Genomic DNA, 21,016 nt, shown 5'->3' with positions numbered 1-21,016 from the left:
GCAAGTACCTGAAGCCTCTTTAGTGCAGCTTGGGCAAACAGCTTCCCTACAGTGCTCAGGAGAGAGATTCCACAGTAGTTATTGCAGTCACCCCTGTCGCGTTTGTTCTTGTACAGTGTGATGTTTGCATCCCTCATGTCCTGTGGTACTCCACCTTCTCTCCATCAGAGGCAGAGGATTTCATGCAGCTCAGTGGCGATGATCTCTTTGCAGCACTTTAGGACTTCAGCAGGGATGCTGTCTTTCCCAGGTGCCTTGCCAGAGGCAAGGGAGTCCAGGGCCATGTGAAGTTCTTCTAGGGTTGGTTCACTGTCAAGCTCTTCCAACACAGGCAGGTACTCAATGTTGTTCAGTGCTTCTTCGGTGACTACATTTTCTCTGGAATATAGCTCAGAGTAGTGCTGCACCCAGCGTTCTGTCTGCTGTGCCTAGTCCTGGATGACCTCGCCTGTGGCAGACTTCAGAGGGGCAAATTTCTTCTGTGTTGGACCTAGGGCCTGCTTGATACCATCATACATCCCCTTGATGTTGCCCGTGTCAACTGCTATCTGTATCTGGGAACAGAGTTGGAGCCAGTAGTCGTTAGCACATCTCCTGGCAGTCTGCTAGACTTTGCTGCGAGCAGCTCGGAGGACCTGCAGGTTGCGCTCACTGAGACAGGCTTTGTATGCTGCTAGAGCTCTCCTCTTTTCCTCAATGACTGGTGTCAACTCCTCAGTGAGCTTCAAACCAGTCTGCCGTCTTGTTGGTCTTCTTGCCGAATATGGACAAGGCGGTGTTGTAAACGGTATTCTTGAAATGTTCCCATCTGTTGGATGTATTTGCATCGGCCAGGCCGATGAATCACATGAACAAAGAGGCAAACCTTACATTGCATGAGTGTAACAAAGCTGCACAGTTTCATCACTAAGCAACATGCCCAGTCTGATGAAGCTCAGAGAGACTCTTGCATTTCATGAAAAAGTTGCACAAATTACACTGAACTCCAAAATGACAGGCAAGTCAAAATACAAAAAAAACGAAAGAAAGCAAAGTTGTCCATTTTCACTCCATTTACTTCATTAAAGAACCAGCTAAGATAACTTCAAGCAAAATTGATATGGCCTTGAAATGGGACAGAAAGGCAGCCATACAAATTTAAGTTAATAAATGTAATAGTATACAATATATCAGCAACATTGCTATGCAATATTAGCAACACCTTGTTACACTCATGCAATGTAAGGTTTGCCTCTTTGTTCATGTGATTCATGAACCTTGACCTGCACTTGAATGCAGCTCCTCGTTTGTATTCGCAGCCATCTTATATGACTTCATGGACTCTCTTTTCAGCATTTGTGACCTTTAATAGCCAAAATCTTTTGAGCTACCATTAAGGAATATACTGTCTTATTGGTTCAGTTATATGTTTGATGCTTTTTTTACATGTCACTCAGATTTAACATCAGGAGCAATGAAATTGAAAACTGCTTAGTTTTGCTAAGTTTTGATTTGTGTAAACTTCTCATAAATCAGGTTAAGGGATTGTCTCCTTCCATACAGCTCTGCTCGCCATGTCTCCATGATTTCATGCTCTGCTCTGTGTTCCTCTGCTGTCATAAGTTTGAGGGATTGACATGGAGGCAAAGCTTAAGTTACAGTCTCCAGGCTTTACAATTTTCTGCCCCTGGAGGACTCTATGGCCCCTTTCCTATTAGGTTTTTGGTGCCTGGCAAAAACATGTTTGTTATTTTGATCATCCTGCTGAGTTTCTTTTCCCCTGGCTGCTGTTGTCTTTTTTTGGTTGTAAGGCTAGTTTTATGATGTGATTATTTCATATGCAGACATTGTTGTCCCCCTGTACCTGCAGGAGATAGGTTATTTGCACAATGGGGAGAATTTGTGAACTGCTTCTTGTAGGATTTGTTGCTGTCCACAGTTTAGGGTTATACACGGAAGCAGTAGGAACCTATCAGCCTTTGCTCCTCTCTCTTTCCTTATCTGTTACTGTCTCCTATGTCTTGCTGTCTTTGTGCTGTCTGCAAATGCTAATAGGAAGCGGGTTGGGGGGCTGGATACAGTGCAACGCTAACAGGACATGGGCAGCGAGAGGAAGCAAGCCGACCTCCATCCTGCTTCCTGTTAATGTCATGTTGTTTACAGCCCTGTCTGCTTCCTGTTGGTGTTTGCAGACAGCACAGAGACAGTGAGACACAGGATACAGCGACAGGAGAGCTGCAATTGGAGGCAGATAAGTCATTTGCAAAATGGGAAAGGAATTTGTGAACTGCAGATATAAAGAGTGATGGGACACACATTTTGGAACTCAAATTGGGGTATTAAAAATCATTAAATGGAAGATAGTTTTCATGTTACTGCATTTTCTCAACATAACATGCATGCACCATAATAATTGATGCAACATTCACAGGAGACTGGAAGAATAAATGGCATTGTCTGAAGGTGACCTTCCCAGTCTAAAACAACAAGATTTTAAAGTTCAGCAAATTCAAGGAAGAGATATCTGTAAGCACACACTGGTGATTTCTCCTGACAAGTGTTTGAGAAGTCTTGGAAATAAGGTTTCAGTTAATTGATTATGGAAAGAACCAAAACAAATTGTGTGACATTTGTGCAGAATTTCTTTCCTTTAATAATGTCCAAATACTCAGTTGTATCAAGGTTTGTGGTGTTCCATTTCATGAAAATGCATCCCATGCATTGTTTCACTTTAGCTAGGGTTAGCATTTTGCAAAGAGATCTCCTATAATATGTACCATTCTTTTCTCACTCTACCACATTGATGCCAGACAGCTATTTATACAAAAACATCACTAACTCCACCCAGAATTCTTCACAGGGCTCCTAGAACTGCTGAGGCCAGTCATAGGGCAAGTGGGGGCTCTCACAGCAACACAGGGGGGGCATCAGGTTTTCCTCAGTTCAAACTTCCATTTATTTCCTGTGAGAAATTCTTTGAATAGCTTTGGCAAAATGGTGTAACCTCACCAACTGAAAACTTTTTGGAAACATTCTGGCAATATTATGAAGTGCTTACAAAACCCCACAGGTAGATGCTTCCATATTCTTTCCTTGCCATCAGTCTTAACATCTCAATTCTAGTTAAATGAGGGCTCCCTCAAGAAATTCTGTGATAAATGGATCAAACAGATCGTTTCTGGAGGTCTTCAGGCAGAGACTTGACAGGCATCATTTGGTCATGCTCCAAAGATTTTCCTGCTTCAAGCAGGGGATTGATGGCCTTGAAGATCACTTCCTACTCTCATTCTGTGAGACAATCTAAGACAATACGTACTGCAGATACTTGCCTATACGGCAATAAATTTGTGCTCCAAACTCACAGGAGAATCGCCCCCCTCGCCTTATCTCCGCAGTCACCCAGAAGACAGAGGGGATGAGGGGGCCATTTGCACCCGGGTGGGGGGGAACTTGGTAGGAGGATGGGCAGCTGCGCCTCCCCCATCCCAGAAGGGGGGGAAAGGGAAAAGGTTCCAGATGCAGATATAGTTACCTGTCTTGAAAAGCAGTTGGATGGGGAGGGGTGGAGAGTCCTATGGAGGACCCTCTGCCTTGGAAGGGCAGCCAGAGAGAGAGCATGTGGTGAAGCTCCCTCTCTTAAAAGGATTTTTGCTGACCTGGATGCTGACCTGAATGACCCGGATGTGACCTAGAGCTGATCTGGATGCGCTTGCTCACTACACACAGTGGGGCACGTGGAGCATGCAAAACAGGATGATCAGGAAGTCAGCTATCAGCCATGGCTGGCCTCCTGGGGGGGAACTTGACCAACCCCTGAAGGCAGTTTGCATACGGTACTTAAGAGTGGTTGAGTTACAACAATGAGACATATAAGCAACGATTTACAGTGATTGAGACAACAATTTACTCTTCCAGACTCCTTGACTAGGGGATGGGGATGTGGTCACCGTGAGCTTGACTTGACTTGATTGTCCTGTGTGTTGAGGTTTAATGGGTTTGCATAACAGTGATTGGATCAGAAGACCCTTTTGCATATATCTCTTAAAACAATACAATGCTTACATTGACCAGCAGGGAAATGGGGGTTGTGTAATCCATGTGCTTGTGGTTTTGACCAAGGTTTTTGGAAAAGTGTGCTGGGGGAAGTGTGTCCTGTGTTTTGAGGTTTGGCCTGCATGAGTTTTAGTCCATAATACATAACCAGATATAAAAACCACAACTTAAAAGGAAAAAGGGGATTTTCACGTAACATGATGTGTATTGCAACCTACTGATTTTAGAAATGGGCTATGTCAGAATGCCAGATGCATGGGAGAGCACCAGGATGCAGGTCTCTTGTTATCTTGTGTGCTCTCTGGGCCACTGTGAGATACAGGGAGCTGGACTAGATGGGCTACGGCCTGATTCAGCAGGACTGTTCTTATGAACTGAATTCCCCTATTTGAATTTTACTTCTGCTGTGAACTCACTGTAAGTTTACTATTTGTCATCCTCAGATGCAATATAGGGATTCATGGGAAACATTTTGCACACTCAGAAAGCACTATACAAATATTTAATAATAAATAATATAGATATGCTTTTTAAAATCCTGAGAAGGAAGGAGCTATCAAAAATCATTGATGGCAAAAATGTTGTCATTGTAGCTGCTCTGCAAAAATGGTGTTACCCTTAAAAAGCATGAAAAAGCCTGTGTAACAGTTCACCTCATAGCTCTCTCATTAGCAATAATTAAATGTTGGATTACATTTTGTATGTATTTTTCAAGATAAGTGCATGAGGAATAGTATAATTGCAATAAATGCTTCAGTGGTGTCTCAGCATACACTTCTCTGCTGGCATTAACTGCAAAGTGCAAATATTATTCCGACTATATTTTTAATTTTTTTTTTAAACAGCCCTTCCTTACAGTTTGAAGCTGCATGGGCCCTGACTAACATAGCATCAGGCACTTCTGCACAGACGCAAGCTGTTGTACAGTCTAGTAAGTGGTTTAAGCATTTTACTTTTGGGGATGGGTACATACACTTGTTGTTGAAAATATGTATGTATGTAACTGCCACTTTATGTGGCTTATTAGCTTTAAAAAGAATTCTTTCAGACTTTTCTGTGTATAGCAGGGGTGCCCAAACCCTGACCCGGAGGCCACTTGCGGCCCTCTGTGACTCCTAGTCTGGCCCGTGGGAAGCCCCTGGTCTCCAATGAGCCACTAGCCCTCAGGAGACTTGCTGGAGCCCATGCTGGCCTGATGCAGTTGCTCTCAGCGTGAGAGCAACTGTTTGTCCTCTAACATGAGCTGTGGGATGAGGGCTCCCTTCACTGCTTGCTGTTTCATGTCTGTGATGCAGCAGCAACAGCAAAGGAAAGGCCGCCCTTGCTTTGTGCTAGGCCTTTTATAGGCCTTGAGCTATTGCAAGACCTTCATTCACTTGTATAAGTTCCATCTCTAATATATTCATTTATGTAAGTTTATTCAAATTTGAAATTCTTTTTTTCCCCGGCCCCCCTACACAGTGTCAGAGAGATGATGTGGCCTTCCTGCCAAAAAGTTTGGACACCCCTGGTGTATAAGATGCTTATTTTGTAAGCATGCTGCTTATTCAAGATAAGCAACTTGGAGACCCTATTCACATGTTTAAATCAGAAATAAGTGGGATTGAGCACCTTGCTGGCTGTTTTGCTGTGAAAAGCAAGGCCAAACTCCATGTTACATTATGTTTGTTATTGACTTAACATGCTTGTTTCCACCATAGTATATCGGGGGGGGGGGGTGGAGAGATCTGCACTAGGTCTGAGAGAGTGCAGACTTTCACTCTTTCTCTTTCACTCTTCTCCCATACTTCAGTCTTGATCCAAATTGTTCTCTTCTTGTAGCTGTTGTTTAGGAAAGAAAACAAGCTCATTTGGACTAATCATATGCTTATCATAATGTGCCTTAGAAAAGGAAGCAAAAGTTGGGGAGCCCCTCAGGCTCTCAGTGTTGCCTCAGAATAGGCATGCATTGTATTAGAGCTGTTCCCAGCCATTGCTTGTCTAAGCTGGACTCAGACCAGTTAAGATCACCTTTAGGAAGAAAGTAAAGTTGAGGACAAGGAGTTTTTCACTTTTCACTAGAATGTGGATGGGCCAGCAGTGTTCTGTGGCTTCTGGGAACTATCTTCAGACATGGCCAGAACCACTTGTCTGCTCACCCATCATGCACTTCCTTTGTCAGTGATCCTCGTTGTTCCCCCATCCCCATCTTTGGCCTCTGTACCTCGCTCCACTTTATTCACCACCGTTCCATTCCTGAAGAACATAGGGCATAGCCACGTTGGATGAAAGAGACTTTTGCTCTGCACATTGGTGTGGCCTTAGCAATGGCTATATTGTCTTAATGTTGACGCTGCTCTATAGTTGAAACAAGGGGCAAGCATACACCAGTCTTTGCAAGCCTAGTCATGCCTCAAACTCATTAAAATGAAAACTTCAGCCAGCTTGGAGAGCTGTTACTTGGCACATAAGGAACATTTTTACTTGTACCACCTTGCTCAAGGAACTGGGCTTGGAAGGATGGGATTTACTTTCTCTTGGCCTCCTGAAATAATCTTCTTGGTTGGGTGGAGGGATGGGGACAAGCTTTGCAAATTCATTGCTCTCACCCTTGCAAGCTGACACAGAGGAGAGAGGTAATTGACCTGAAACAAGTTCCTGGTGGTTGGGTGATATGCACATGTGCATGCACGTTTTCAACACTTGATATTATCCTTCCAAGCAGTGGTCATGAAGCACATGAAACACACTGCAACTTTTCCATTCACACTCCCAGTTAGGGGGAAATGATGAGCCTTTGTACACTACTGCTTTACCTTTCCTTCCATTCTCAAGCCAGTTACCAGCCTTCTTTCATTCTCAGGAACAGAATGTTGATTTTTGGCAAAGTGTACTCTCTTAGTTTGTCAAGATAACATACTTTTATGTTGTGAGAGCACACTTTTAGCTTCCTCAGTGCTGAATTAAGCAAACTTCTTACCTTAAATTTTCATTTCCAAATGTAAGCATCAGAATCTGTTTGCTTCCTCCAAAAAAGTGCAACTTTTAGGAGGGCAAACTTGTTTATAGTTATTCAAAGATGCATATCTAATTCATTTTGAATTAACAGGGAAATTTCCGGACATTTCAACTAGCAGATAATAATTTAAGTATTTTGCTCTTCTGTTTAAATGATAAAATGCTATAATCTTTACAGTTGTTTAATTTCATTTAAATGAGTTCAGTATTCTCCTGTTTTAGATGCGGTGCCTCTTTTTTTAAGACTGCTTCATTCGCCACATCAGAATGTTTGTGAACAAGCTGTTTGGGCCCTTGGAAATATCATCGGTCAGTATCAGCTACTATTTCTTAAAAAATTAACAAGCACTGAACGCTTTAAAATCTGATCTGAAACGCTGGCATAATCTCACAAGACTGTTTTCTCCGAACATTCTTATTAGTTTTTAAATAAGAAAGCACCTTCACTTTTGCAACATGGTTTAACTTGCTATTAAAAATAGAACAAAACTATGCTCCTTTCATTGAAAGGCAATTTTCTGTAGTGTTCATAAGTTACTGATGGGGATACATAGAACATCAGTGTCCCTGCATTGTGTTTGAATACTTTTCAATTTTTTTATATCATAAATAAAATTTTTAAAATGTTTTCACTTCTGTAGGTGATGGTCCTCAGTGTAGAGATTATGTCATATCATTGGGAGTTGTCAAACCTCTTCTATCCTTCATCAATCCCTCCATTCCCATCACCTTTCTTCGAAATGTCACATGGGTAATTGTAAATCTCTGCAGAAATAAGGATCCTCCACCACCAATGGAGACAGTTCAGGAGGTAAATAAAGAACGACAACTGTCTACTCTTATGCCTCAGTTGTACTGTAGCTCTGTTTTCCCATAATATCTTATGTGTGGTATATTTCCTTAGTGGATATTTATTTTGTGCCCAATTTCAGTTATTGTTAATCATTGCAGTATGCAAGGTTTTGATCTACTTTTTCTGACCTCAGAGTCATAATTATGCCAGTTTAGACAATACAGGCTAACAATGCATGTAGTTAATCTTTAGACCAATAAAGCTTGCAGAGATATTGACCGTCTATTAATTTAAACAGAAGACTGGTGCTACAAATGTAGCAGGAACAATCCTGTGCGTATGCAAATCCTGTTGGAGTCGGTGGGATGTACTCGCACATAAGGATGGATAGGATTTGCAATAAAGGCAAGAGTTGTGAAGTAATTTAATCATTTTTGAGTTCTAAACTAGACAGGAGAGGAAGCAGACTCTCATCTTTTTTCTTAATATACTGAAACAAAGTAGAAAGGAACTGCAGATTTTTTCAGAACAGAAATGTATGTACTTGCAGGCTTAACCCCTTATCCGTGACAATTCTTATGATCAAATTCACTCTCTAAATTGTTTTTCCTCTCCACAGTGAGACAACATGAGGATATTTGTATCTCTTTTCCTGCTGGTTGGAAGGCAGCTGGGGTAGTAAAAATGGTGACTTTGATCAGAAAAAAACAGTCCATAGGGGAAAGGGTCAAATATCCTTGAAGTTGTTCTGAATAAATTTCCAATCTCTTGCAACTATATTTTCAATTGTTATAAAAGCAGTGTGGAAAGACTGTGGGCACATGTCTTCTGCATCAAATCTAGTTTGACCCAGAGATTAATCCAATATATGAACTGATCTATATGCTACTCCTGTGGCACAGTTATCATGTCTCCCTGTAGTGGTTCCATGGTACAACATCTAAATGTGGATGTCTGTACACTAATACCAGGCTCCCAGAATTTATTTATACTGAATGTATTGAGAAATCGGGAACCTGACAGTGTGTAAGGGTCTACATTTATTTTATTCCACTGTTCCAAATGCATGTTTTCAAGAGTAGTACACACTATGAAGCTGAACAATAAAAATTTTAAGTGAGTACTGTTAAAAATACAGTGATTTGTGTGCAGATGATTAATAACAATTGTGAACTAGTAAAATTTCTGGCCATTTGGAAAGATATGTGTAGATATTCAGGATTATAGAATTTTTAAATTATGCTTGAAAATTAGTTTCTCTTCTAACTTTCTGTATTGCTATAGGCTGATTTTCTGATTATGTAAAATTAAGATAAAATATTTGAACTCTGTATTTCTTAGGACATCAGTTGGTTAAGAAATTCCTGTAACTGCAATAGGAAACTTTGATCTGTCCATTTCTTTATTTTGCTTGTCACTTTTCACAGTGTATTTTTCCTTTAATTTACCACTATATTAAACTTTTCTTCCACCAGATTTTACCAGCCTTGTGTGTTCTCATATATCATACAGATATCAATGTAAGTAAATCCTGAATTGCTAATTTTTGTTGTATTCTGAATTTTGTTTCTCGTCTGGGAGTTGCTTTTAATATCTGAAGTGTGTGTCCTGTTAAAATGTTTGGCTGAATTGTTACACAAAAGGCACTTAAAAGAAATATCATGATCTGACTTTTTTTTTGAAAGAAGAAATTATTAAAAAAAAGAAACTGGTTATTAAATTGAATCGTATACATATAATAAAGCATTTTTCACTGGTTAAATTCAATATTATGCTTGAAATATTTTGTTTCAATATATTTAATATATTTCATATGAAATAAATTAAGCCCATCATTCTCCCAGTTTGCCTGGGAGTCTGGATCCATGTCTTCAGTAGACCTTATTCATTGACTTACTCATTTCAGTAATTTCTAATTTTTGATCAGAAAGGGCTGAATTGCATAAGGGTTGAATTGAATTGCTATCGATTTCTAATACCAGGCTAGTACAAACTTAACTTACCAACTGACAAAAGCAGTCGACAGACCCACTGCTGATTCATATCAGGATAATTCAAAAATATAATCCACTGAACAAGTCTCAGGCTTTTACACTGGTTATTTCAGAGATAATGCTCAGTGTTTGAGACCAGCAAATATGTTTGTAGTAAAATCCCCACAATAAATGGAAAATGTTCATTTATAGTATTTAAATCTTTCTGAGTTTTGTTTTCTTAAACCTGACTACTGTTAAATACCAATAGTAGAGCAATTTATAATGCATTTCACTCACTGACAAACGTGAGCGTTTTTTGCGTCATAAATCTTCACTCATGTTGTCAGGTTCTCTAGCTTCTGTGGAAGAGGAAGAGACAATAGAGTGGAAGTGTTTCACATTAGCTAGAGAATTGGATGATTCTTGCATCCCTTTTTGGCCTAATAATTGATTAAAGAAGTCCAAAAGCTGATTCTCCAGCTGCTGTTCATTTTCCCATGGTCCCAGATATCTGAAGGCCCAGTAGGGAAGGCACTGGTAACCACTCTCAATTTGGCTGGCTCTTAACTTGGCTGCCTCTCAACTTGAGAGTGTGAGCAGCCCATAGGAACCTCTCATTAATCCTCCTGAAGGCTAGTGTCTCCTCACTGCCCAAAGAGGTAGCTTCACCCTGCTTCATTGGCAAGCCAGCCCTGTCTGTGCAATCCCATGGGATGGCATTTAAAGCTTGTTGATAACAGTACTGATTTTAACATGGTATACATTCTATTGACGCCTTTTTAATGTTAGAAAAATATGTTGGCCTGGTGCAGACATCACAATCATGGTTTAATTCTGGTTTCATGCAGTGGTCTTGTTTTCTCCCTGCTTGTCTTGTGCAAGAGTGAAGGAAGTGGTAAATTTTCTGTCCTAGTTTAGAACAAATCAGAAGTTGCTGTGACATTCAAAATTCAGTTTTTTGTAACCATTGTTTGCAAACAAGTTTCATATGAAACTGGGTCAAGTATTAAATGTGTCCTTAATTCTATACTATTAAAATGTCTTTTTAGCTATTTGAAGAATCTTCTGATTTTTTGGCCACATTTTTGGTGCTGGTGACCTTCCTGCTTTTTCTTTTTTTTCTTCTTTTTTTTTCTTTTGCTGTGTTTTGCATTACTTGTACATGGCTGCTTGCTTGATCCAGTGCTTCTGAATTATGTGCTTCTGAGTGCTCAGTTCTTCTGAGCATCTTTTGCTCACATATGTGGGCAGGTGGAATGCCTGCCATATCCCTGTCAAAACTGTTGGCTCAGTTTGGTTTCATTATTAAATCAAAGTCAAGGTAACATTCTTGAATAATCCAACTCTGTATCTAACAAAGTGTGCTCTCACTGCTGCAGTAGACTTGGGGCTCAGTCCTATCCAACTTTTCATTGCCGGTGCAATAGCAGTGCAGCATTGAGGAAAGAGCACAAATGTTCCCTGAACTGGAGGAGGCTTCTGTGACTGTTCCCCTACAGGAACAGGATGCAGGATGCAGTGCATACCTCATTGGCAGGGCTATACCACCGCTGGAAAATTGGATAGGATTTGGCCCTTAAACATCTCTTCTTCTTTTGCCAGTGTTGTTTGTTTGTGCTTATATTGCCAGAACAAGTGTCTTGTATCAGTCAAGCAACAGTGCCATCTAGATCTCAGTGAATTATATAACATATATATAACCTGTGGAGTTTGAAAAAAAAAAAATGCTCCTATCCAAATGTCTACTACAGTTTTATGTTGACAATGAAATATCTCTCTTCTGTAGATTCTTGTGGACACTGTTTGGGCTTTGTCCTATCTAACAGATGGTGGTAATGAACAAATACAAATGGTGATAGATTCAGGTGTTGTACCATTTTTAGTTCCCCTTCTGAGCCATCAAGAGGTTAAAGTTCAGGTAAGCATTTTTATTGTATAAAAATAATCTGTATTATAACTGAAATTGTCACTGGCATGTTGCATTAACCCCAGCTTTTAATGTTGATATATATAGAAAGATGAAGACAATAATTCAGATGTTAAATCCACTCATTCACAGGTGTGCATGTGTTATTCAGGAAATCAAACCAAATCTGAACTCCAGAACAGATTGCTTTTCATTGAAAAGCTGCTATTTCTTGGTTGCTTTGAATTTGAACCAAACTCATAAAATGTAGTAACTGGTTCACTAATCAAGTATTCAGCTTATGTTCTGGTTTTTATCCTGTTTTATGTATTTTATTTTTAAAAACCTTTTTTAAAAAAATTCAAAAGTAAGCTTAAGACAAGAATTTTTTTTCAGTTATCATTATCATTGTATCATTATCATTGTATTCATTTTATAGAAGCAAAATACATCGATATTCTACCTTAAATGTATCTAAACCAGTTCAAAATTAGTTATTTAACCACTAAAGTGGCTTGACAAGAGAGTCGAGACACGTTGGTGAACCAGAATTGGACCCAAGAGTTTAATGGTTCAATGTCCTAATATTACCTGTGTTGGACAATACTTTTTAATTGCTGTATTTGTGATAATACCTTATGACCAGTTTTTAATTGATTGGCAGCTTGTTTTTAAATTTTGTAATTCACCTTTCAGCCTAGTAAGATCTTCAAGAAAGTTAAGGACCCAATCTTATCTCCCCCCCATCGCAGATGAAGCTGCACCAAAAAATTGCATGCTGAATGTTGTGTGTGTGTGTGTGAGTGAGTGACCTGAGTGCAATTGGGTGGTAAGTATAAAACATTTATACTTACCTCCTGGTAAGCCCTGGGGCCACACATGAAAACACGTGTCATTACTTTTGGTGACATATGACTGCTGAAAGGAAGGGAGTGGAGAGGAGATAGGTTCCCCTCAACAGAGGGGATAGGAGCCAGTGTGTGCGCCATTGCCACTGGATTGGAAATAACATGACAAATACAAGCCTTCCCCTTCTCTTCATGTGGGTAAGAGCTGACTTGCACTTAACATGTGATAGTTTGACACCTTAGAATTTCGTCACACAAACTAATAACAGAATTGTAAATGGTAGTCTAAACACTCTCAGGTTGCTGGTGTTACTAAAGATAACTCTGTGTAAGAGATATTTGAATCAGTAATTAAATTATTGTGTCTGGATTTGAAAAGTGTTTGAGATTACAAAATAAACATGCAGCAGAGTTATGTTATACGCATTTATAAGCCAAAGAACAAATTAAATTGAAATATATATGTTCTTGAATGTATGCAAGCATCTTTAGATATTTTCAGCCAAATGCCCCAAATTTACCTTGATCACATAAGGTATTTTTTCTTTAATCTGCAGGCTTGGCCTGCCTCACTAGAAGCCTGGATGTCCTTCTCTTTTCCAGGGAAGCCCCTAGGTCTGTCTTTAGGTTAAGATAGGGGTCTCCAGACTTTTCAGCCAATGGGCAACATCAAATATCTGGCATGGTGTTGAGGGCTGGGAAAAAATTTTGAATATAAAGTTCAAATAAATATATTAGAGATGGAACTCAGATGAATTAATAAATGAATTAATAGGCTCAAGTCTCTGGGATTTCTCCAAGCACCAACACACACCACAGAAATAAAGCACACACTTAAATAGATTCCCATTCCCCCACCCCACAAGCACAGCTCAGTTTGTGTTTGATCAACTGGACCAAAGGCTCTCAGGGGACCAGGGGCTCACTGTGAGCCTCATTTGGTCCCCGGGCCAGGGTTTGGAGACCCCTGGGTTAAGACAAGAAATAAGCCTCTCACATGAGGGAAAACAGAAACTGAGTCACCCTTACCAGGAAGTCACTTCACTGACACACTCAATTAACTATTGTAGTCTAAATAAATAGATTTTCTAGTCTAAAATCAAAACATTTCTCTCTAGAATTTTTTGTGACATACACACACTGTCTGAGATAGGCATGGTAAAAGACAGTGGCTTGGGCATTAAGCCATTTCTGCCCAGTGCTGCATATACGTAACAGGGATCAAATGTGGGCTGGGCAGAAATTTAACATGTGAACGGTTTTCCTGCCTGGGCTTGTAACAGATATCTGTTTACCTGAACAAGAGTCATCTTTCTAAATTTGAAAGCTGGTATTCAGAAAAAGAAGCACCAAAACATAGGCAAAGTGCAGGCCAAATGATACAGGAAACAAAATAGCGTTCACATAGTGAAGGAGGATATTGTTGAACAAATTGCACCTCACAGTTACTCTTGAAAAACAAGGCTGTGCAAGCTGCAGTTTTTCCCAGCAACTAGTAAAAGGAGGCCACTCCCAGTTCCTGCTGTGTTTTCCTCTAAGGCAGTGGTTCCCAAACTAGTGGGTTGTGACCAGGGAAACACTTATCTCTGCCCCTTCACAAGGGAGCAAAAGACATAGAGACCTTAACAACAGTTTGGCTGACAATGTTCTGTTATACCTTTCCACTGATTAACTGTGCTAATTCATGTCCTTGAAATTCAGAATAGAGTTACTAGAAATCATCTGGGTAGCTCCAAAATGTCCCAGACAAGCATGGTTTTCAGAGCTCATCAGATGTCCACCAAACCTTAATAAACCCTTCTACTCATCTTCAGTCTTCTCAACAAGCTCAGTACTTCTCTCAGACCCTGAATCGCTTCATGCTCTGTATGGAGACTTAAGTGGATATTATTAGAAATGCATGATTATTCTTCCAAGGTTCTAGATGCCATAATGGCCTGTGGGCAACCATCCACAGAAAGAATATATGAGGCCACGTGGCCTTCTCCCAATTCAAAGAAATGGTGTAAAAGAGAAAAAGCTGTGTCTCTTATCTGTAGACATCTGGACTCTACTGGCCTTTCTTCAGGAATACCTGGATTACAGTTTGCACCAGAAGTGATGTGAAGTGCCAAGGGCAGTCCTCTCAGTAGCCTTGAGGATAGATCAGGGGTCGGCAACCTGCGGCTCTAGAGCCGCATGTGGCTCTTTCAGCTGTCTGCTGCGGCTCCTCCAGGTGAAAGTGGCAAAGAGTGTGACAGGAGGCACCTGTGTTGGGAGTGCAGGCTGCTTCCCTCCACCACCTGAGCTCACTGCCCTCCTCTCTCTTCACCCCTACCTGCCCCGCATTGGTTTCCCTTTTCAATTTTGCCCGCTCTGCAGGCTTAAGCTCCCTGTTTTTCCCTTCCCCAACTCTCCAGCAGGCTCAGCCAGTCAGCATACAGCAGGCTCCTGGCTTTTTCTGTTGGAATGGCTCAGGGCCCTTCACTGGCTCACCACCAGCCAATCCTGAGCCGCCACCCTCCTCAGCCATTGCGAGCCCACCTTTCCCTGAGCAGGTCCCCACTCAGTGCAAGGAGAGGCTTTTCCTCCACAGCTGAGGAGACATCTGTGTGTCTACTCAGTAGTAAGCCCCATTACAGTGGATGAAGCTTACTCCCAGGAAAGGGTGCCTGGGATTGCAGCCGTGGAGCCTGCTCCTATGCATGTCTACTCAGTTGTAAGCCCCATTACAGAGGATGAAGCTTACTCCCAGGAAAGGGTGCCTGGGATGGCAGCCTTGAAGCCTGCTCAAGGCCAAGTGCAAGGACGGGTGAGTGGGAGCCCGAGCAGGTCTGTTCCAGAGTAAGCCCCCATGTAGTCCCTGGGCTACTCCCAGGAAGGTGTGGAGGACTGTATCCTCAGCCTCCTCCTGTGCAGGTCTACTCACAAGTAAGCCCCACTGTAGTCAGTGGGGCTTCCTCCCAGGAAGGTGTGGAGAGGACTGCAGCCTGAGAGCTCCAACCAACTTGTCTGCTCAGAAGTCCTGCTCAGTAAGCCAATGGGGCTTACTCCCAGGATAGTGTGGAGAGGGTTGCAGCCTGAGTGAGGGAGGGCAGGCAGGCAGGGCAGAAGCTGGCCTGTGGTCCCCCCCCCCCCAGCTCTGGCTTCTTCTCTTTCCCACCTCTGGAGTCTGTGTCTTTTTCCTTCCAGCAGGGTGCCTCTGGAAGGTGGGGGGAGTTCTTCAGTATCCATGTAAGATAAGCAGATGTCATAACCGCCATTTGTATTGGAATCCTGGAAGATCTGGTGAGGAGGTAGATGTGGTGTCAGCAGTGGCCCCTTTAAGGGTAAGGCCTGGGCATCCAGCAGAGTGTGCTGCACAGCTGCAGCCACTTGAAGGCAATAGGGCCCTCAAGGATATAAGGAACACCTGAGGAAGGGGGTGTGGGTTGTAGGAGTGCAGGTTGGAGGTAGGAGAGGAGAGGCTTGGCTTATTGACTTTGATACTCTGACTGATTTGACTGACTGACTTTGGAATCTGATCTTGGGCTGTGACTTGGCTTATTGACTTTGGACTCTGCCCTGGATGCTCTGACTGACTTTGTGACTAATGGACTGCTGGAGACACTGGAGTTTGGTGTGTGGCTGCTGTGCCCAAGACCTGCTGAGGACCCAGGGTCTGCTGTAGTGGTGGGAGGCTGCTGGCAGGAGAGAGGACCTCTGCAGGTTGAACAGGCAAGCTACCCTGGAGGTGGGGTCCAGCAGGACTGCAGGGCAGAACCAGGGTCATTTGTTGGGGGGAAAAAGGGGAGTTAATTTGCTTAAAGTGGGCATAATTCTCCAGGCAGAGAACGGCCTTGGAATCAGGCAAAACACCATAGAGGACCAGGCGTCTGAAAACACAGGACAAGAATGTATGACAAAACTAACTAAAAGCTACAAGAGGGGGCTACATTATAAAAATGGGACCTATAAGAGCATAAAAAACTATATATGCAGTATTATCTTCATTTTAGATGTCAAAAGGGTTTTGTGGCTCCTGAGGTTTTTTTTCCTCCAGAAAATGGGTCCAAATGGCTCTTTGAGTGTTTAAGGTTGCCGACCCCTGGGATAGGTGCTTCATTGTCAACTCATCTTCATTTGAAATGCTTCCTGCAAGGGACTCCCTCCTCCCACGTGAAAGTTGAACAAAGCCTTAAGGGCACTTACAAAACTGCCCTGTAGTAGGTCACAGGTGAGATGACAATCTTGGATTGTACTCATCCTTGTAACAATTACCTCAGCCTGCAGTTATCTGAACAGGGAGTACCATCAGTCTTCAAAGAATTGTGCTGGTTTCAGAAGGGCAGCATGATGCTGTGCACTGACCCAACACTTCTCACAGTCAGCACTGTCATCACTCTCAGGATTTGGTTTTGCCTTTTCCATATCAGAAAAAAGGAATGGCACACTCCAGACATGTGAAGGGTGTCCAAAATATATTTACAATATATCAGGCCTTTTTTCATCTCTTGACTCTTTATTGTTATTATGCTGTTCTGGGGAAAAGATTTCCAGAAGTTCTCCATCCAGAATTGATTAAAGCATGTACTGTGGATACTTGCCTATAAGGAGAGAAATTTCTGCCAATAAATCAAGCATAGATCATCTCCTCACCTTGTCTTCAGTCACTTGGGTTAAGGCTCTTCCTGCAACAGATGACAGGGCAATCAGCCTCCATGGCAACAGGCTCCAGGGCAAACTGCAGCCAAAGTTAACCTTTTCACTGCACCTTTTCACTGCTCCTGAGACTTCCATTTAAATCGGGCAAGCTTCGTTTTCTTGAGCAAACTGTTCTGCACCCTCATCTCATTTTGCAAATGTTTGACAGAGGTCTGGTTTTTAACACACCAGAATGTAATCATCATTTCCATTTGAAAAAAGTCCCAGGCCCAAAGTCCCAATTCATTGCACCATTGCTTAAGAATAACACCATGGAAAGCAATGGGTAAATCTGAGTAAATCGGGTTGCAACGATGTGTAGCTGCACTTGCTCACACTCATTCCTTGTTGCTTGTCTCTCCACTGTGCATACTCCCAGTTATGTGTTAAATGTTGTATGTTATATGTAGAGCCTCTGGCTTAGTACATTGGGCACCTTACAGAAGGATTTGATCAATGGTTCTACTGGTATGTTGTTTAGAGTGCACTTACTTTGATAGTGTTTACCAAAAGGTTGTGAAGAGCAACATTTAAAAAGATAATGAATAAAAATATATCTCACAATCTTTTACAATATTTTTAATAAATTAGAGACTGTACAGTTGTTAGGTAACAATTACTGGTACGTTATTTTTCAGGATCTGGCCTTGGGTAAAATCAGAAAAAAACTATAGTCGGACACCCCCCTAAATTTAACCCTACCCTGACCTATCCAAGGGTCATAGAAAATTCCATGATTTTGGCTCAAACCCTGCCCTCAACTTATCTGTAAGATTGGCTTGCACTCAAGTATCTGCAGTATTTCCTTAACTTGCAAATTTTTGGCCCTCAAGGTTTCTAGAAAAATCACAGCATGCTCTGTCTTGCAATATTGGGAGCCTTTAAACACTCCACTAGCCAAGATACGTTGGTCAGCCGCATGATCTTTCACTCTTCCTCTTATCCACTGCTTCAAGCTCAGCATTTTCACTTCCACAGATGCTGCATTTGGAAGGCGGGTATTAAAGGAGATGAGCACTTACTTACATGAGAAGTATGACACTTGCTCACTCTTTCTGGTTAGGCACCTCTATTCAGTATCTCATCCAAGTATCCCACTTGTCTGAGAAACAATATTGGATTGGCCATGATAGATTGATTTTTTTCTCTCTCTCTTTGCAGTGGGCAGACAGTATTCATTGTGTGTGTGTGTTCTATTTAGTTGGCAGGATTGTAGGGAGTACTTTTGACTCCAAGGTTCATTTGAAAGAGCAGGTCTTGGGGATACTAGCTTGCCCATCTTCTTCTGCTTTGTCTTTGGCAGTGCTGTCAAGCTGCTAAAAATGTTCATAGTTTCCCAAGTTAGTTTTTTGACCATTTTTCTTCTGGATGCCTTTTTCCTACCTGTAGTTATGACTGAAATGGGAGTAGCTGCCTCCCAGGTGTCACTGGGAAAGTTTGTAATTTGCCTGGCCCTTGTTTTTCTGGTATGTGTAGGAGATCCAACCTGTCCAAGGACACCTTCTGTCCACTGTAGGGAGAGAACATAGTGTGGTAAGTTCAGGGTTCTCTCTTCCCACATCAGTGCTAATGGTGAGGGACTGAATTGGGAAGTCATTGTGCCTAGAATCTTCAGAGTGAACCAAGGATTGTGTGTATAAAAGCTTTCACAAATAGACCTGCTTTTGCTGTCAGGGCTGAAAAAAAAATTGGTAGCTGTCATGAGTACATACGCATGCCCATTTAACATTCACTATTCTACATGTGACTGAGGAAGAGTGTGCAAGCCTGAGATTCACTCTGGCGCCCCAGCACGTGTACAACCTACGTTGCAGTGTCATGTATAAACTGACCTAAGAAATGATGCACAGATGCTTTAAAGCAATTGAGGATGTTGATCATATTGTTTCTTCAAACATAGACAGCAGCCCTAAGAGCAGTTGGCAACATAGTAACCGGTACTGATGAGCAGACACAAGTTGTTCTCAACTGTGATGTATTATCTCATTTCCCAAATCTTCTGACGCATCCAAAAGAAAAAATAAACAAGGTGAGTGCTCATCTTTTTTGCTTTCGTTTTGTGATTTGAAATCTTCCTGTATCATGTTCTCTAGATTAAAGAACAAAAAGCTTCTTCCTTTGTCCTATGAAACAAGGTCAATGTCTTGTTACTGAAAAAGGCACAATAAGTGATGTACAATAAGAACATAAGAACAGCCCCACTGGATCAGGCCATAGGCCCATCTAGTCCAGCTTCCTGTATCTCACAGTGGCCCACCAAATGCCCCAGGGAGCACCCCAGATAACAAGAGACCTCATCCTGGTGCCCTTCCTTGCATGTGGCATTCTGACATAACCCATTTCTAAAATCAGGAGGTTGCGCATACGCATCATGGCTTGTACCCCGTAATGGATTTTTCCTCCAGAAACTTGTCCAATCCCCTTTTAAAGGCGTCTAGGGTAGACGCCAGCACCACATCCTGTGGCAAGGGGGTCCACAGACCGACCACACGCTGAGTAAAGAAATATTTTCTTTTGTCTGTCCTAACCTGCCCAACACTCAATTTTAGTGGATGTCCCCTGGTTCTGGTATTATGTGAGAGTGTAAAGAGAATCTCCCTATCCACTCTATCCATCCCCTGCATAATTTTGTATGTCTCAATCATGTCCCCCCTCAGGCGTCTCTTTTCTAGGCTGAAGAGGCCCAAACGCCATAGCCTTTCCTCATAAGGAAGGTGCCCCAGCCCAGTAATCATCTTAGTCGCTCTCTTTTGCACCTTCTCCATTTCCACTATGTCTTTTTTGAGATGCGGCGACCAGAACTGGACATAATACTCCAGGTGTGGCCTTACCATAGATTTGTACAACGGCATTATAATACTAGCCGTTTTGTTCTCAATACCCTTCCTAATGATCCCAAGCATAGAATTGGCCTTCTTCACTGCCGCCGCACATTGGGTCGACACTTTCATCGACCTGTCCACCACCACCCCAAGATCTAATCTGTCACAGACAGCTCAGAACCCATCAGCCTATTGGATTTTTTGCCCCAATGTGCATGACTTTACACTTACTGACATTGAAGCGCATCTGCCATTTTGCTGCCCATTCTGCCAGTCTGGAGAGATCCTTCTGGAGCTCCTCACAATCACTTCTGGTCTTCACCACTCGGAAAAGTTTGGTGTCATCTGCAAACTTAGCCACTTCACTGCTCAACCCTGTCTCCAGGTCATTTATGCAGAGGTTGAAAAGCACCGGTCCCAGGAAAGATCCTTGGGGCACACCGCTTTTCACCTCTCCCCATTGTGAAAAAGAGAGAGGTTTTGACATCCGTATTGTGAAATACGGATGTCATTGGAAGCAATTAACTATTGCAGGAAGTTGACTCCCAGTAAGTTGGTCAAATAATCCATTTTTGACACTAGCAGTGGTTAGTACTTGGATGGAAGACTGCCTGGGAATACCAGGTGCTGTAGGCTTATACCATAGTCTTTCGAGACTGAAGCTTGCCAATCATTCAGTGTAAATTTTGAAAGGGATTGTGATTACTCTTTTCAGTGAATAGAATAAAATCCTTTATTTGAATATATAACAAACAAATCTATAGACCAGTGATTTTCAACCTTTTTCGTCTCATGGCACACTGACAAGGTACTTAAATTGTCAAGACACACCATCAGTTTTTGGACAATTGACAAGGCACACCTTGCTGTCGGTGGGGGGTTCATATACCCAATGGTCCTATTAATTACCCTCCACCAAACTTCCTCCACCAAACTTCCCTCCACCAAACCTGGGGACCATTCACGGTACACCAGTGTGC

General features: G+C 42.0%; 1 protein-coding gene across 2 annotated transcripts in view; it reads left to right on the top strand.

The window, feature by feature from the left end:
* The window catches only part of KPNA3 (karyopherin subunit alpha 3), a 49,107-nt gene that overhangs the window by 15,106 nt on the left and 12,985 nt on the right, over positions 1-21,016 (top strand). For both annotated transcript variants that reach the window (XM_066634228.1, XM_066634141.1), the window contains exons 7-12: positions 4,878-4,963; positions 7,252-7,338; positions 7,671-7,840; positions 9,298-9,342; positions 11,585-11,716; positions 19,115-19,243. In XM_066634228.1, the coding sequence (XP_066490325.1) occupies positions 4,878-4,963; positions 7,252-7,338; positions 7,671-7,840; positions 9,298-9,342; positions 11,585-11,716; positions 19,115-19,243 (649 nt within the window). The remainder of the gene's footprint in view (positions 1-4,877; positions 4,964-7,251; positions 7,339-7,670; positions 7,841-9,297; positions 9,343-11,584; positions 11,717-19,114; positions 19,244-21,016) is intronic.

Source organism: Tiliqua scincoides, chromosome 1 (assembly GCF_035046505.1).
Source record: "Tiliqua scincoides isolate rTilSci1 chromosome 1, rTilSci1.hap2, whole genome shotgun sequence".
NCBI classification, from domain to species: Eukaryota; Metazoa; Chordata; class Lepidosauria; order Squamata; family Scincidae; genus Tiliqua; species Tiliqua scincoides.
Note: the sequence above shows the minus strand (reverse complement) of the source record. Positions and strands in the feature narration are given on the sequence as shown.